General features: G+C 36.4%; 1 protein-coding gene across 1 annotated transcript; it reads left to right on the forward strand.

Annotated features, from left to right (window-relative positions):
* The first annotated feature begins 816 nt into the window (after window positions 1-816).
* On the forward strand, window positions 817-19,133 carry LOC131022451 (protein unc-13 homolog). Its single transcript, XM_057951935.1, has 26 exons — window positions 817-1,247; window positions 1,503-1,678; window positions 1,760-1,824; window positions 1,973-2,312; window positions 2,689-2,755; window positions 3,100-3,253; window positions 5,112-5,279; window positions 5,596-5,706; window positions 6,589-6,798; window positions 6,955-7,056; window positions 8,068-8,298; window positions 8,801-8,875; window positions 9,253-9,333; window positions 10,269-10,454; window positions 10,525-10,680; window positions 12,063-12,155; window positions 13,067-13,138; window positions 14,963-15,080; window positions 15,427-15,605; window positions 16,377-16,452; window positions 17,152-17,256; window positions 17,340-17,446; window positions 17,875-17,952; window positions 18,038-18,133; window positions 18,266-18,361; window positions 18,751-19,133. The coding sequence occupies exons 1-26, from the start codon at window positions 1,240-1,242 to the stop codon at window positions 18,922-18,924; spliced, it is 3,324 nt and encodes a 1,107-aa protein (XP_057807918.1). The 5' UTR covers window positions 817-1,239; the 3' UTR covers window positions 18,925-19,133.
* Window positions 19,134-19,152: the final 19 nt, after the last annotated feature.

Consider the following 19,152-nt stretch of genomic DNA (forward strand, 5'->3'; position numbering starts at 1 on the left):
ATCCTGGAAAGTTGCACTACTTTTCTTGTTTTCAGGATTCTTATTACTTTCCTTGACTCATAAAAATTTAACCAAACACAAAAATTTAATATTTTGGAATCAGATTACTTTCCCAGGCCAGAATCCGTGCCAAACAAACATGCCCGAAGGGATTTCTAGGTGTACAACATGAGGATCGGGCCTAGGGCATACTGCTTGAACCCTCTCCCCATCATCGTGATGAGGACTTGCTGGAAGAGATCGATCTGTACCACGGTGAGATCCTCCGCCCACCAATTGGCGGCCGCGGCGGCTCTGGCAGCCGGATCGGGCGAGGCGAATCGAGAGTCCCTACAGGCGACGAGCATGGTGGTGTCGATGCAGCGGCCGACCAATTTGACCTTCACCGCCGTGGGGAAGAGGTTCTCGGAGGAATGCAGGACGGAGACCACGCCGGCGCCAGCTCGTTGCGGCAGATAATTCTACCATTAACGCCGGCGAGGGATGGCGGCGGCTATCAACCCAGAGAGAGAGAGAGAATAGAGCGAGAGAGTGAGAGAAAGAGTCGAGCGAGAGAGACGAGAGCAGAGAGTGAGAGAGAGAGTAGAGCTTAGAGTGAGGATTTTTTTTGGAAAATTGCAAGTATTTAAGGAGGGGTATTTTAGTCTTTTCGCACAAAAAGTGGGTAAAATTTTATGTTTTTATCTTAGTGGGTAAAATTTATTTTTGCTATATAAAAGTGGATATTTTTATATATTAACACATATTTTAATATTAAAACTAGTACATACTCTTAGATATGCATCAAAATTGGACTGCGAAATCTCACCGACTTCCAATTTTAATTTGGGTAATCACAAGGAGTAGTAATTTATACGCTGCTTTTTTCCGTTGCTCTCTCTCTCTCTCTCTCTCTCTCACACACACACACACACAGTTCAAACCTCTCTCTCTGCATGCGTGACCAGATAAGTCTGCAGTTCACATCTGAAGTTCCATTCAATACAGATACATTCCCATTCTCTGCAAAGATCAGTCTTACACCACTCCATTTCAAGATTTTGTATCTATACTTGATTGGACTCTTCGGTTCCAGCCAATTTTACTTCGCCATTCTACTTATTGTTTCAAGAGATCCACAAATTCCCAGCTAGAATCCGCTTTTTAAGCTGCCATTTCGTTTTACCGAAATCTCGTTGACGTTTTGATACTTCGAGATTCAGCTGCTGAGTTGTTGAAGGTCGCTGCTGTTAAGTCGCCATGGATGAGTATGTGCCCTTCTTTTTAGTTCTCGATCATTCTTCTACTATGATCTCATTATGTTGAATTTGACGATTTGCTTAATTGTTAGTTTGAAATACTGATTAAGTCAGTCTTACATTTCTCAGATTCGTAATTTTTAGTTAGTATTAAGTGACGCGGGATGCTTGATGTAGTTGTGATTGGGGGAGCTTTAATGAGTAAAGCCACTATAATTAGGTTTCAATCTGTTACTAAAGAGTTGTTTATCTTCGTCAATATAGGGAGAACGAGGTCGAACTTTTGCAGAGATATCGACGGGACAGACGGGTACTCTTAGATTTCATACTCTCTGGTAGCTTGATAAAGAAGGTAGTAATGCCGCCAGGAGCAGTGTCGTTAGATGATGTGGATCTGGATCAAGTCAGCGTCGATTTTGTCCTGAATTGTGCTAAGAAAGGTGACAATTTTTTATAGAAATTATCTCCTCTTTCGGCTTAAGTTGTTTCTCACGTCCCATTTTGGGATCTGATGATTGTAGGTAGTATGCTTGAACTCTCAGAGGCCATTCGAGATTACTATGATGGCACTCTATTCCCTAGCATGGTAAGACCAAAATTTATGTCGGTCCATTCTTGAAGTTTGAACATACTTTTATTTTTTGAATTCTCTTCTAATATATTTAAGTAAATGTGTTACTGAGTGTGCTCAGACACTGGTAAACTCTTTAATGTTTGTTGCTACTCCAAAAAAGAATAATGCAGGTTCCTCCGATGAATTCTTTCTAGTCACAAGTGCTGAATCTTCTGGTTCACCTCCCCGAAGGCCACCTCCACTGGTACCAGATGTGGTAGCAACATCAATTTTGTCGAATCTTTCCATTTCAGAGCCTATTGAAAGTGAACTGATTGAGGAATCACAAAGCTTGTCAAAATCACAATCTCTGAACTCTTCACAACCTAAGGAACTAACAGTGGACGACATTGATGACTTTGATGATGATATTATGGAGGAGATGGAAAGCCGTAGATATTCCAGGAGAGTTCTGAATGATGCTTCTGATGTTGTTCTCAGATTGCCTTCATTTTCTACTGGTAGGTGTGGTTGGTGATGGTTTATTATTTGTTTTTGTGTTTGTCTTATTTGCTTGATGATTTAATGGTGCTCTTAGCTTGCGTAGCTCTCCCAAGTCGTTAATTAGTTTAGAACATGTGTACAAATAGATCAGCATTAAATTATGTCCATGCTTGATGCTCCTGTTTATATCACTTCGAATGTGGTCAATTCGTGTGATTTTATTGAAAATTATTTCATTTAACAAGAAAGGTTGGAACCTTTATGTGTATGTTACTTACGTCAGAATCTACCCAACTATAACTCGTAGAAATACCTGCTTGGAGCTAAATTTTATTGGAAATAAGAAGTTATAATTATGCTTTTTTTTTTTTCTTTTTTTTTCTCTTATTGTAGGTATTTCAGATGAAGATCTCCGTGACACTGCATATGAGATCCTCCTTTCTGCTGCTGGAGCTTCAGGGTACCTTTCTCTGGACACCCCCCCCCCCCCAAAAAAAAAAACAGAAAAATTAAAATAGAATAAAATTGAAAGAGTGTTTTTGCATTTCATTATATTGGCAGGGGGCTTTTATTAATTTTATTTAGTCGGGGCTGTCTAAGGGCTCTTCCGTCGTTTTTTCTTTTTTTCGTTGATGCCTTAGACGAGTACTCTTTTTCCTCGGCAAGATTTTTCCCTTGCGGGTTTTTCTTGACGAGGTTTTAATGAGGCTCAGCCCTTAGTCTGCTTTTTCTGTGCTTTCAAGGGTTCGCTTTAGTTTTCTCTTTTCTTTAATAAAATCCCCATTTAATTAATTATATTGGCAGGGGGCTTATTGTTCCATCAAAAGAAAAAAAGAAAGACACAAAATCTAGATTGATGAAGAAGCTGGGACGAAGTAAAAGTGAACAAGCAGGAACACAATCTCATAATGCCCATGGTTTAGTTGGCCTCTTGGAGACGATGCGTGTCCAGATGGAGGTACGTTATGAGTCTTCTGCCTTTTACTTTATGAGCCTTGTTGTCTGCTCCAAGAGAGTATCAAATGTTGAAGCTTTAATATATCATTAAGCCTTACTCTAATGCTTCCTCAGTAAATTAGAAACTTGGTCTCTTCAATTAGATTTTATTCTCTCAGCTAAAAACACGTCGATTAAGATTTATACAACCACGGAATAAGAATAGTTTCCTTCTTGGGTTTTTTCCTCTTCACTTGATAGGTCTGGATGGGTGTAAAAGTCTTGGTTTTGTTTAAGAAGCTTTTATTAGAAGGTTCTCTAACAATTAGTTAAATGTTTAATTGTTCATACATAGTGATACCGTCCCAGCTAGGCTTTTGGTTTCTAACAGTAACAGTCTAGGCTTTGAAGATCTGAAGCACCTCTTTTGCATGGAATTTTAGTGACGTGAGATACATTTCCCTACATATTTACTGCATTGCAAAAACTGAATAAGGAGAAAGTAGAAAGTTCTAGTGTTCTACTCATTTGTATGTTCAATTGCTGTCTACTTGCTCTCCTTTTAGTAAGACATTGTAAAATTGTTGGCACTTCAAGGTGCTATGGTGCCTTGTCAGGCAGCTTCACCATAAGAAGTATTAAAAATTACCCTCTAGCTATTAGGGGGAAGTTAGTTTAGGAACACATATAGTTTACTGGAGATTCAAATGTTAAAGAATTTTTATTTTTGAAAATGCTACACCAAATAGTTCCACTTTTGGAGATGTATGGGAGTTTTTGCTTCATCGTATTGTTGCATATCTACTGAGAGATGCATAATACCTTCATTTTTAATTTGAAACAGTTTGAAGGCAATATTGGTATGTTTTTAGAAGTCTGATCATAGAGAGAGATGTGTCTCGAGGGAATATGGTAATAAAAATTGGTCTAGTTTTGGGAGATTGGAAAAGAGATCATTCCTTTACTAAATCTTTTGTTTGATAAATTAGTTTGTGGGCAATCTTGACTACTGGTATTAAGAAAAGGAACTGGAAAAGAGTGATAGGATATTACTTTGACTGTATCCAATATCCATTGCTAGTCATGTTAGGAACTTTGTTGGTGTCCATGAAAAATAGTGTCATCTTTGGATATAGCAAGTAATTAACACTGAATGTTATGTTCTATAGGTAGGAGCATCTTGTTGATTCATTCACACCACTGATTTGTCCACAGTGGACTCACTTGCCTTGATTAGTTTCTTGCAATTAGCTTTCACATTTGATTCTCAACCAATATGGCGTGTTAGGCTGACATATTGACTGTTGTTAATTGTGTCTGGTATTTCTTGAAAAGGTTCCAGCTTTGCTAACACCTTTTTGAACAGAGTCCATGTTTACTTCATTATTTGTTTTGAGCTTGAAGCGTAATATCCTATCACTTGAGAGATCTTCATAACCGGGGAGGGGATGTTCATGATGATATCTGGTGTGTCACTTCGTAAAATATGCATTTGAATTAAGCATCTGGATAACAATTTTTCTGTCGTATCACATTTATCAGTGCCTTTGACATTACTGGCTTCCAAACTGGCATTAGTGATATATCCCTGCTTCTTTATATCTTCTAGCTTCTGTAATTATAATTATTTTCCTTTATGGATCAATAACTCAATCTAGCTGTTGCTGAAAGAAGGTACTTAAGTTTGATAGCATATATACCTCTGCTGCTAAGCCTTTGTACTTTTTCGGTGAGGAATCAGTTGAACAGTAATAGCTGTTGTTCCTCTTGCTTTCACTGAGTTTGTAATACCATTTATTAGATACTGTCATATTCCTCGAAGCTTGTTCTTATGCTTCTGCTTATGTGTTTACCACCAAATTTTGGATGGGTCTGAACAGATTTCGGAGGAAATGGACATCAGAACAAGACGAGCACTACTCGGTGCCATGGTTGGCAAAGTTGGAAAAAGGATGGATACTTTATTGATTCCGCTGGAACTGTTATGTTGCATATCACGAACAGAATTTTCGGATAAGAAATCTTATATAAAATGGCAGAAAAGACAAGTGAGCTCTTCATTTCTCCTTTCTTTTGTAAAAACCCCCACTACCCTGATGAATGGTACCTTCCCAAATTATTTGGTTTCCTATTGCGTTTATTTTCTTTTTTCCTCTCCATTTGGGAGTTTCAGATATTCTCCTCTTCTGATGATGAGGAGCTTCTATTTGTTAGAGAAGCTGTTTTGAAACCAATTGGTCATTTCTCGTTTTGGTTTACGTAGTAATGAGAAAATATGCTTATAATGAATTGCTATATTTGTCAATAAAGCGTAGCTTAAGTTATCTCCTTTTTTAATACTCATTTAATTTGCTGTCAGCCCAGTTAAATATGTTGGAGGAAGGGCTTGTGAATCATCCTGTTGTGGGATTTGGAGAATCTGGCAGAAAGGCAAGTGATTTGAGGATTCTTCTGGCGAAGATTGAAGAGTCTGAGGTGAGTTCAGATGTTATGAACTTTTCATCATATTAACAATTTCCTATCTTATAGGACTCCCCTTCATCATATTTCTTCATTCAAGATTTATTTTGTTGTCGGTGCTCTCTTCCCATACTTCACCTTTTACATGCATGTAGTGTCCTTGCATTTACATCCCCAATTAGATGTCTTATGCTAAGAGTTTTTGGACTTGTTAATTTTCGTTTTTAGTTTCATATTTTCAATGCAATTTATGAAGTGTAGAGTATTGGTTTTAGTTTGATGTATGATTTGATACTTTAAGAGTTATAGGCTTGAAAATCTGATTGATCGATTGTGTTTTTTATATCGATGAAATTGTGGTTAGTATGAAGAAAGCAATATTTTTATGGCCAGTACATAGAGAGGAATGTTTATGCTGTGGGCCCCACTACAACTACAAGTCTATGATATATTATTGTGATATATGATATAGTATTGACAAAAGTGTTCTAGAAATTAAAAATGAAGCAATGCGTTTTAAGTGTATAGCATAGTTGAAAATTGAAAAGATGGGTTTGAAAATGTTAACAAAGAACCCTTTAGCTTCTGGAATTTTGCTGTCCGTATGTGTCTGAATAAGTATTGAGTCTTTACATTATCCAGTGTCATTTGACCGACCAATATACATATTATATGTTTTCTTCCCATTTTTCCTCCCCCTCCCCCAAACAATAAAATAGAATAAAATAAATAAATGATAGAAATAATAAATAAAAGAAGAGAAAATAAAATATTTTTCTTCAGTTCTTGTTAAGTTAAGTTGTCACTGACATACTACATTTTGAGATTCAAACAAGTTTTTTTTTGTACTTCAGGTTCTTTTGCTCCTTTTACTAACATTTTTGTTTTCTTCATCAGTCTCTTCCATCAGCTACAGGTGATCTTCAGAGGACCGAGTGTTTGAGATCTCTGAGGGAGATCACTATTCCACTTGCAGAGAGACCTGCAAGAGGTGATTTAACTGGTGAAATATGCCACTGGGCAGATGGTTATCATCTAAATGTCAGGCTGTATGAGAAACTATTGCTTAGTGTATTTGATGTCTTGGATGAGGGCAAGCTTACAGAGGTTAGTGGTATATTACGTGCATTAAGATATTTTCTGTTTTTCCTCAACAAGTATGTAGTGGAAGTTGAGAGCTTAAATTTTGTTCTTGTTGAAAAGAGCCCGTTCTCAATGTCATGCTTATTTCTGCTTGGAGATAACACAATTTCTTTATACCAGGAAGTAGAAGAAATGTTGGAGCTTTTTAAGTCAACCTGGCGTGTTTTAGGAATCACAGAGACAATTCATTATACATGCTATGCTTGGGTGTTATTTCGGCAGGTATAAGACCAAATAATTTTCTCTTGAGTTTTTGGCATATGTGTCTTTTTTCTAATAAGAAATGAATCTTTTTAGTAGATAATATATGAGAATTTTCTCAATAGTAATGCACAGATTTGAAAATTTTGAATGAATGAGTGGTGGTATTCAGTCATCCTTCGTCCTTAGTATTTCACTTCTTCATCCCCAATCTTGATGTGTTCCTAGTTTGTACTTTTGTCTTTCCTTGTGTTTTGGTTTAATGCTGGCTACTGTGTCATATTTTCTCTTGTTACTCCATGTGTGACAGTGTGAGGTATGAAGTACTACTCTTGACAGAATTAGGACCTTGATGGCAAGGGGTTGAGATTAACATAATATGACAATTTTACCCTTACAAATTGTCTCTATGGCTATGGGGGAACACCCATGGTTTTATCAGACTATAAAAGTTGAGGTTGTTACATGAGTGTAGAAGTTTTGGCATATTTGAGAATCCTGATAGACTAAAATATATTGCTAACAAATTTTATTGGACGAAACATGTTAGGATGGGTCATAATGGAATTCAGGAGATTAAAAGTATGTCAGAGAGGAACACTTGCAATAAATATTTGAACTTTATCAACTTATTTGGCATAGGCCTCAGGATGGAGCATGTTATACTGTAATCTACCGAGTGTCATTTTTCTTCTAATTTTTTTTTGGCTTCTCTTTTGTGGTGGTGGGAATATGGACTGTAGAGAGTTATATCCTCTCTTGCTGGTCTCTCCCATGCACCACTATAAATTTTATTTCTATCTCTAAATTTACATCAATTTGTTTATGTGACTTTTGAGGGTACGCTGAACTTCTTATAACATATTGAATGCAATTATCCTTGCAAGCGAGTACTTTCATATGCCAGTATCATACTGTGTATTGCTGGCAGAGTTAAAATCACACAGGCTCCTTACCCTGTTCTATACACTCAAAGCTGCTAGTACCTTTTTGCTATCTGTTGACCTCAATCCTCGTATATGTGCATTACAGTTTGTCATCACTGGTGAACAAGATATCCTGCAGCATGCCATCCAACAGTTGAAGAGAATACCTTTAAAGGAGCAGCGGGGCCCACAGGAAAGACTGCATCTGAGAAGCTTGACTTGCAGAGTTCAGACTGAAAAGGGATTTGAGGATTTGACTTTCTTGCAGTCATTCCTATTACCCATTCAAAAATGGGCTGATATGCGGTTGGCTGATTACCATCTTCATTTTCCTGAGGTCTTTTGCTATCCTTTAAGTTGATTGATTTTGACATGAATTAGTTCGGTTTTTACAACCTTCAGGCACTTTTAATTGCCTCCTTTAAATTTATTTCCATTTCCTGCAGCTTCAAGAAATAGGTTTAACGAATATAGCTATTACAAATTAGAACATTGTTACTGGGTTCTGTCTTAAAAGTCAATTTTGACCTTAGCAAAGCACCTCAGTTACGATCCCTTGAGCATTTTTTCGTACGTTTGATCTACTAAAAAGTCTTGATGTATTTAATTCCTTAAACAGTTGTATGTTATTCAAGTTCCCGTGTTAATAAATGATCTTAATCCCTACACCCCTGATTGTTCAGATAGAACAAAAAGTCAACTTGTTAGTCGCCCTCTATTTTATTGCTGGTTATTTTCATCATTATTTGTTTTATTTTTGTGATAGTGCTTATTGTGAATCATGATCAAAACTTTGGAAGATGACCATCTCTGTATTATTTGCTTCTCTTTTATTATAGGGATCAAAAATGATGGAAAATGCATTAGTAGTTGCCATGGTTGCTCGGAGGCTTCTTCTCGAAGAACCTGAGTTGGTAATGTAGTTTTCCTTCTTTAATCTCATAATTTGCCTCTGTCCTAAGGAATATTCAATCATTCCTTGTTTATACTCATACTTTGCTCCTGCTTTGTGAATCATTGAGTAGATTTATTGTTTTAGAGATTCTTCAGTAATTTTCACTACAAACCCTCACACGAACTTCATGGAAATCTGTAGAATATTTCAAAAAACAATTCTATTTCTGCCATGCCGCTCTTTTCTTCATTTATTGGCCTCCATTTTGCTATTGAAACGCCAAACCTGACAATCACAAGTCCTTTATTTATTACATGTTATAACATGCTTATAATTTATTGCAATTGAATTGTCTGCCAACTTTAACAATATTGAACTAACTCTGGAATTTTTCAGGCAATGCAGGGTCCACCTGTCACAGATATAGAGCAAATCGAGATATATGTGTTATCTTCAATCAAGCAAGCATTTTCCAGAGTGAGCGCTTGAATCTAGTTTTACTAATAATTTAACTTGGTTGTCCATATGTTTTGATAAATATATTAGGGGAACTGTTAAGCTGATTGATAGCAAGAAAGTTTGGAAGATATTGGATTGGTTAATGACAGAGCATTGGTTGTCTAGATCTCTGAGCATTTTTAGAAAAAATATGACTTTGCTGCAATGCGTAAGAGCAAAAGGAATTCAATTTGAATTCTCTATAGGAGGAAATGAGGCCTGAGAAACTATCATGGAACAGAATGCCATTGTCTTTTTACTTTGTATTTAAATTATTTTGAGGACTTATTCATTTTTCTCATGGCTTTGATGAGCAAGTATAGTTAGGCTTTCGAAGTTAAAACTTCTATTAACTATTATCAATAAACAATAGCTTATTGATGAATAACATGAGTTATCCTGGTTCTCCTGAGTCCTGACTGATGTGATGTATCTTGTTTACTTGTGACATGACATTCATGCTAATCTATATGTTATGAAGTAATGCAACTCTACTCAGATAAACTAATTGAATTTTTGACATTAAGTTATTTTCCATTTTCAGCATTCATTTTGTAATTCGCCTTCTTTGTTGCTCTTTCTCATCCACATCACGTGATTACCAGTTTACCACAAACCAACAATATATTCCTATCTTTAGCATTCACTTGTTGACCATTTTACATTTGCATAGAGCTTAGATTAGAAGGGCGTAAATTTTGGGGCTATGCTGTATTGTATTTATCAGAGGTATTGACTTTGCAATTTGTCAACCCCTGTCTCAAGAAATTAAATCAGAAGAAAGAAGTAGAAGCGAAAAAAATGAAAAGATGTTAGTTTTTCGCGATTATCTGATCTAGCTAATATCAGTTGGCTTTAAGAGGTAAAAGCTACTCATTGATATTATATATATCTTGATTGATGTCCTTTTGCAGATTATACAGGATGTTGAAACACTGTCTGACACAACAAATGAACATCCTCTAGCATTACTTGCTGAACAGACAAAGAAACTTGTGAAAAACAATACAGCCATGTATTTTCCTATATTAAACCTGCGGCATCACAATGCAAGTGCAGTTGCAGTATCTCTTATTCACAAGCTTTATGGCATCAAACTGGTAAGTTTGCATCTTGATATTCTTCTCCATCTTGACTTATCTGGAAGTCTGACTATTTTAATTTCCTTAGAAACCATTCCTTGAAAGCGCCGAGCACCTGACTGAGGATGTTGTTTCTGTGTTCCCGGCTGCTGATAATCTTGAGGAAAACTTAATAGCTGTTATTACATCTACGTGTGCAGAGGGGACTGCAGAGGTTTACCTCAAGAAGCTAAATTTGTACAAGGTGAGGGTTGGCTTTTTTTTGGGGGTACCTTTGAATGGATCTACTCTGTGAAGGAGATAAGGCGAAAATTTTCTTCATTGTAGGATTGTCGCTGAAGCGTGTTTACCTGATTATTGGGGCTTAATAATAAAATAGGTTGTAGGGTTAAGTACTATGAGTGCATTGTTGGGGCTTAATAACAGGATTAGGTTGTACAATGAAGTACTAGGCGTGCATTGTTATGATAGATGTTTCTAGTTTGGTACTTTCCTACTGATCAGAGAGAAATCAGCATTTCAGAATAATATGCCGCGCCAAGGATGTGGGAAGTAATAGGGGCAACATGTTTTCGTGGCATTTAGTTACGAGTTGTGATATTTACATCTCTTCCCATGAGCTGAAAGTTGGTTAGTTTGCATTCTATTACTTTATCCAATGATCAACTAGTTAAATTCTAGGTATAGTCCACTAGATTTGTTTTACATAGAAATTAGGAAGAAAAACTTCGAACATCTTTAAGTGGAGTTTCTCGATAAACCAATTCATCTTGCTTACCCACAAGTAATGGCATCCTTCTCAGCAGCTAGATACTTCTCCCCTCCATCTGTGACAATCTCAACAGCCTCTGAGTCTGCTCCATTGAAACATACCAATGGACATAAATATACCATCCTGAACCAGACCGTCCTTTGGAAATTGGTCTAACTATTAGTTATAAGATGACCTTTTTGCCGTCAGATCCTGGCGATAGGGTTCCTTCAGATGTCATGTTGAAGTTTATATAGCAACATGGTTTCATATTTCGGTAGCTGAAAGGGTGGTATATGTAATATAACCCTCAATTGCTGACAAATATAAATAATTTAAGTAAAAAGTAATTTTTGTCCCCCCATAGACTATGCAGAGAGAGTTAATCTTGGAATGATCTCTTAAAATATGATTGATACTACCTTTTATTGTAGAATTAATCCTAATTTTGTTATTGTGATTCATCTAGAACATTCATAAACAATAACCTATGTCAGCCCTCTCCCTCTCATTCTCTTCACCTCTGTCCCTTTACTCTTAGTTTCTCTCCTTGGCCTGTCTCTCTTTGCTCTCTCTCCCGTTTCTTTTCTCTTCTCTTCCTTTTCTCCCTAACTGCTTGTATCTCCTCTCCCCTTCTTCGCTTTCTTTCTCTTGTTGGCTTTGACATTAAAAGGAATGCTTTTATAATTGTGAAAAAAGAAAAAATTCTACTGTAAATATTCTCTTTTTTCTGTAGTGAGATTTTACATATGATAAAAAGATTTAGTGCCTTGCATCTAATGTGTTTTCATTAAATTCCCCTGTTTTGATTGCATCATTTTTGTACAGTAACTAGTATTTTAATGGAAGGTTCTACACTTATTTGTATTCTTCAGATTGAGACTGTATCTGGAACGTTGGTGTTGCGATGGGTCAATGCGCAACTTGCAAGAATTTCAGCATGGGTGGAACGAGTTATGCAGCAGGAGGTATCGACTTATACTAACATTTCATACAATATTTATATCATGTTCTTAGTCAAAAGAAGAGTTACAGCCTTTGTAGTGTAAAGTTGATGCAATACTGACAATAGATGGCGGAATCTGTTCTTGGTGGTAGGGCATGGTTAAGCTTTTAGTAGCCATAGAGTAGGAGAAACCCTTTCTGGGTAATCACCATTTTTGCCTGGTCAACACCCAGCTCCTGATCTGTCTTAATTTTCTGAAGCTGTAAACTTGGTGCAGTCCCTCTGAGGTTAGATTAAAATGTACTAGTTACAAACTGTAATTTGTCCATTGATGAAGTAAGAATAACTGATGTTCCTTATTGGCCCAAAGCATTAAGCATGACGTTGGGTTGAATTTTTAATAGTATATATGCCTTTATCCTAGTTCTCATGTTGACCCGTTTCTTTCTGTATCTAGTTTGATTTTGAGTGCTTTGTTCCTCCGATGCTACTGTATCTCCATAGTTGGCAAACATATCATCTATTAGCCAGATGAAAGCCATAAAGCTTTGAGAGCATCTTATGTCATGCTTTAACTCCATACTTATGTGGAAATGTGATATCAATAGTGAGTTCTGTAATGTAGCATGTTGCTATTTTGATTTGTCTTATTATATCTGAACTTAGCGTTTCCCTTCAGTTGCTTGGATAATGGCACACATCAATTCTTTTGACTAAATTGGATTTATATTAATTAGTAAATAATTCAACTGAGGTGCTCTTTTTCTTATTTACCTTTTGCTGAATATTTGGATGATCTCATTGTCTGAGAATTTTAGTCTTTTAAGCAAGAACTTACTTTGATTCTGCTATTCTCTTTATTCCTTCTCGTTGTATGCAAATAAAAGCTAAATTCTTCTTCTCCATCTTCCTTCTTCTTCGTTTCTTATTCAGAATTGGTCCCCGGTATCTGCACAGCAAAGGCATGGAAGCTCGATCGTTGAGGTCTACAGGATTGTTGAGGAGGTTTGTTTGCTACGAATATCCAGATTTTTCTTGTCTTTCTTACCAAATCTTTCACTAGAACCATATTCTATTTTTAAATTTGTTCATTCATGAAGACTCTTGCCTATAGCTGTATTTTTGTGATATAGTAAGGCTGTACGAAAGTTCTATGGCAAGAAGGGTGATTTTCCAATGTAATGACTGTTGAAAAGACATTGCCCACTCATATAAGGTTCTTCTAGCCATTTTCTGAAATGCCATCTGTCCTAACAGACTCAGCATCATGCTAACTCCATTATTACAGATGAGGAAGAAAGTTGAATCAATTTGACAATTATGCACTATGACTAAGTTCGAACTTCAATCTGTAGAACTGTTAAATTATAAGACTAGATAGATACTTGTAGGCATCTGCGCAAGCCCCCTCTGGCCTAAAACTTACAGCTTCATGTGGACTCTAAAGTTGTTTTTTGGTTTTCTTTTTTGAGAATATGTGGACTCTATAGTTACAGAGAGAAGAAAGTGGAGTTAATTTGACAATTCTGAAGTAATATATTATCACTAGGTTCAAACTTTATCCTCTAGAATTTTCATGTAGTAACACTAGATAGAGATCTGTCGGAGGCGTGCATATTTGAATAACTGTATGAAATCCTAGTTGCATGTCCTCTTTGATGTAATCAATTAGCTTTTCTTTGGGGTTTCGGGGGATGAAGAGGTTGCCTCATGATGTAGTTTTCTACTAATTTTAGAATTTTCCTTTTAAAGGAGTAAGAGGATGATTATAATCTATAACAAGACCAAGTTATGTGGAAATATTATCCGACTCAGTGGCTTGCTATTTTATGTGGAATAATGTTCACTGTAGATTTATGTAGTTATCCTGCTATGCTGCTGGTGAATAATTAGGTGCCTGCTTAATTAGCTTACGTTGATCGAAGGATTTGATTTTAGTAGAGGATTTAGGGGAGGGTTTTCATATTACTCCATTATACCAGAGCTACCAAAATTCAATATTTTTGACAGTTGTGATTTTCAAAGGCAATGACCTCATCCAAATCGAATCAGTGAGTTTGTTGTGATAAGTTTGAAATCCATCCTCCAAACCTTCAATTGAGATTCAACCTTATGAATTTAAAATGAATGCATCCTCAACTTGATCTGCGAGTGAAATCATGTGAAGGCTTCTGGTATGAGTCTTTGTTGAGGTTCTTTTATTACAAAGTTAGAAGGAAACTATAGCTACGAGAGAGATGATACACTGCCCATTTTTATTTTTGAGCACAGAAATCTACATAATTTCCCCACGAGAATATTAATGCTAGTGATATAAAAACAAAATGTACAAAATTGATCCTTTTGGAAACAGATCCCCCCCAAGCATGCTCCCTACGTTGCAATGACCAGTTCTATTTTATCCCGACTTTGAGTTAGCTTTGAATTGTATGTTAGGGCGTCTCTATGTCAATATGGCTGATTAGTGACTTTTTGTAGTTTTGACTTCAAATGATGACACACCCACACAAAGAAAGTATATACTAGTTTGTAGCTTTAAAAACGTTTGCTACAAGCATGCTTCCTACATGGGCTACCTTTCAAATTGTTGGTTAGAATGACCCTCCGTGTCTACATATTCCCTTTGTTCATGTGTGTCTGTGACACGTGTCTGTGACACTCTGCCCTTATTTCTCTTCAATTTCTTCTTTTTCTCCTTAACTGTAAGCAACTATTGAAAGCACAATACTAGGACATTCGATCTTGTCCTACTTGTAAACATAGAAATAATGTTACAATCATGTTATGATAAAACTTAATTGGGATCTCATTTATCGATTTTGTTTGCAGACAGTTGATCAGTTCTTTGCTCTTAAAGTTCCAATGAGGCCTGGAGAACTCAAAAGCCTCTTTCGTGGCATTGACAGTGCATTCCAAGCGTATACCAAGCATGTCGTGGAAAGCCTAGGTATTGTATTCATGCATGTGATTTCAATTTGATCCTGCCTTGTGGTTTTTGTATGTATTCCATTTTGTCTAGTTTGCTTCATAGTGAGCCATGTGAATTGGTACAACAGTTAATTTGTGTTTGTGCCATCCAACTATACTTCCTTAGCCTGGCATGCTTTTTTGTTTGTCCGAATTTTTTTTTTATTTCATTAGATTCTGGAAGCATATGTTTGGGGTGTTTAATTCTTTCATACTCAAATTCCTGTATTTCTTACCTGTGGGGTTGGATATGTGACTCCAAGTTTGTGATTCAACTTTATTTCAAGCTTCAGTCTGATATCATAGAACTCTCTACTCTACTGCAGCTGACAAGGAAGACATAATTCCACCTGTGCCCACTCTTACGCGATTCCGGAGAGAAAGTGGAATCAAAGCTTTTGTGAAGAAGGAATTGACAGATCCAAGGCTGCCTGATGTCAGAAAGTCTAATGATATCAATGTTTTAACAACACCTACCCTTTGTGTTCAATTAAATACTCTTTATGTAAGTTGAAGCTGCTTTTCTCACCCGTATGCCTTCTGATTTATTTTCTTTCTGCTTGAGAGGCTAGTATTGCTCTCTTTTCCATATAATTTCTTATTTCATTTCAAAGCTGCATAAACTCTTGATTACCAGAACGATTGATGTGAAAGGATTTCCTGATTAGGAGACTAAGGGAAAGGGTCCATCTATTCACTATAAATAGTAGCTTGGCATCTTCAATTAGGAATAATCAGTAGTCACTGGTGGATTTTAGGTGGTTCTTTGTTGTCTCGACTGAACAATATGTCGTATTTCTTTTAGGGCGAATCATGAATATTTCAGGTGTGTGCACTCCTAAAAAAGTAGTTGGCGAAGACACTTTTGTTTTAGAGTAGCATAACAGATAGCGTCATTTATAGAAGCCAACTCTTTTTTGGTAATTACATAGAATTGTGTTGCAAAGTAACTTTATCAAATCATCAATTATTTAGATATGAAAATAGTGTTTATGTGCAATTTTTTGTTGGGTTATTTTTTAACTGATTGCTATTATATACTAGTGCATTTTGCTTTTCCAAAACTTATTTGGAATAGACCTACCACTGATCTCTACTTTTCCAACTGATTCCTTTCCTCCACTTGAAGTATTTATCTGGGACCTCTGTTGTCTACTTGTTCATGCTTATTTTATATCCTTTTCATCAGTTTGTCTCTGCTTGATTTCATACTACTTTCGGTGTATTCGTAAGTATGTACAATCTAACACTAATGCAAGCCTTTTGGCAACCTTAGTATGCTATTAGCCAACTCAATAAATTGGAAGACAGCATTTGGGAGAGATGGTCTAAGAAGCATGGTCAAACAATAAGTAAGTAATGTGTACTTCTCCTTTAAGTCAAGTGATTTTAAATATATATCTATATATTTGATATATATATATATATATATATATATATAGTTAGGATCATATAAAAGCCTCATTTTCCATAAAACTACGAACCTCTTGCACTTAACCTAGAAAGTAAATGCACTGAACTTATATGAATTCATGGCCCTAGATTCGAATCCCATGGGAGGCGCAATTACTTTATAGGTTCAGCGCAAGAAGTTGCACCGGAAAATTGTTGTTTTCAATCTGTTCTGGGGACAACCTATTTTTAAAGTTAAATGTATTGCTTTTTCCTAGAGAAAATATGAAATTGAGCTCTTATAGAGGCACAATGTAAGCACAGTGGTCAACTACCTCTCAAATTCAACCTTTTTTAAAAGATTTTCATATTCTTAGTGGCTCGGATTTTGTTAACATAACACTTTGAGCCTTATTTTGTGTCAATGCTCTACTTTGCATTTCTTAATTTCTTGGCATCCTTCCTGTCTTTTCCTAGCGATTCTTGTGTCCCAAGTCTCCAAAGATCTTATATACAACTTTGGAACACTTCAGCTGGACTCCTGTGGAATCTTTAGCAAGCACTTCGAGATAGCAATGCTAGTGCATTTACAAAATAGAATTTTTTTTACTGATTCCTTTCATATTAACAAGTTTTATATTGCTCTTCCCCATTTTCAGAAAGACTAGTGAATGTTAACTCAAAGAATTCCACCCAGAAGGACGGTTTTGATGGAAGTAGAAAAGATATCAATTCCGCCATTGACCATATGTGTGAATTTACTGGTATGTCTCATATATAGTTTAGTATATCTCTGAAGTTTGCAATCTATGCACTGTATGCTAATGATTTCTGCTTTTCTTTCTAGGAACCAAAACAATTTTCTGGGACTTGCGAGAACCGTTCATTGATGGACTCTATAAGCCAAGTGTTGCTCAGTCTAGGCTGGAAAATGTGATTGAGCCTCTTGATATGGTATGATTTTTTGAAGTTGGGAAAACATTTTATTTTGGGTTAAATTAGCAATTTGATTCTTGTCTTTTCTGTTACTGTAAGTTTTTGCATCCTGCCTTGCCTCTAATGATTCCAAATGAAGATCTTGAGTAACTAGTAGACCACCAAAGTCTAACTATGAGATGTATGAATATTTATGAAACATTCTCTATCCTTCATCAAGAACACTCAAACGAAACAAAGAAAATTGTGTGGTAATCCACTCTAATAAAACATAGATATTGTAATTTGTAAGGACATATTCAGCCTGCTCCAGAAGGTCTGATATGTACAGTTTCTTATTAAGCCCAACTTTACAGTGAAGATAATAGGTGACTGTTTGCTGAGTTAAGTATATGCTAAAAGAAACTCTTAAGGCTGATGTACATGTTTCATGATAATGGCTGCAGGTACTCAGCCAGTTGTGTGATATCATAGTGGAACCACTTAGAGATCGTGTTGTAACAGGACTTCTTCAAGCATCCCTGGTTTGTCGCTCTATCTTGATTGTCTAAACTGACAGAATTGTTGAAATAATAGAGTCATCAATTGATATCATCTTCTTTGTACCAGGATGGCTTAATCCGTGTGATACTAGATGGAGGTCCGTCACGTATGTTCACTCCGGCTGATGCTAAGTTTATGGATGAAGACTTGGAGGTTTTAAAGGTAAATCATAGGAGTTGGCGTTTAATCAATTAGTCGGTTGCCTGAGTGACTTGTTTGGCTCCATCATATTCAGCTAATGAGACATATGAACTAAATTATGTCTCCATTATTATTATCTACGTGCAACTGCAGGAATTTTTCATATCTGGAGGAGATGGGCTCCCACGTGGAGTTGTGGAAAACCAAGTAGTACGCGCCCGACAGGTTATAAAGTTGCTTGGCTATGAGGTTAGTATGGGATGAGCGTTGTGCTCAGTTTCATTAAATCTTGAGTTGATAGGATTAGTAATGAACCACACTGGTGTCTTATAATGTGCTCGTATTTCTGTTGTCCATGCTGAACTGCGCTCTAATCACGAAATATCTATTGCCTGACACTGTGCATTAGGGCTAAGGGAATAAAAGAAAAGAAAAAAGATATATCTGATTTTCAGTGCATTGAGGTTTTTGAATGCGCAGGTTTGATGCAAGCTAAATCATTATTAGTCTTAGTTATCAAGTCAATTTCACATTTCGTTAGCAGCTTCTCTTCCATGAGATTGACATCAATAACATGAACGCCATGTTTCTCTCTTATCTTTATTTTTCTCATCTTCTGTTTTTCGGCTGGGGTGCAGACTCGAGAACTGATAGAGGACTTGAGATCTGCTAGTGAGATGGAACTGCAGGGTGGAAGGGGTAAGCTGGGTGCCGATTCAAAGACCCTTATTAGGATTCTGTGTCACAGGAGTGATTCAGAAGCTTCTCAGTTCCTCAAGAAGCAATACAAAATACCAAAATCTGCAGCTTAGCAGATTTCTTCTCTCATTAGCACATTTACTATCTGTCAACTGTCGCATTTCTTGCTTGTTTTGTGATTTACAGAAGAATCTATAGTGGTGGCGTTCCGATGTGGAGGGATGTTAGGCTCTGGTTTTGTAACTATATGTATTTTTGGAACTGAAATACAATGTTGATTTATTGAATTTTGCATTATTCAGACGAGTAAGGAAGATATTGGGTTGGGATTTTCTTATCAA

This window comes from Salvia miltiorrhiza, chromosome 4, assembly GCF_028751815.1.
Source record: "Salvia miltiorrhiza cultivar Shanhuang (shh) chromosome 4, IMPLAD_Smil_shh, whole genome shotgun sequence".
NCBI classification, from domain to species: Eukaryota; Viridiplantae; Streptophyta; class Magnoliopsida; order Lamiales; family Lamiaceae; genus Salvia; species Salvia miltiorrhiza.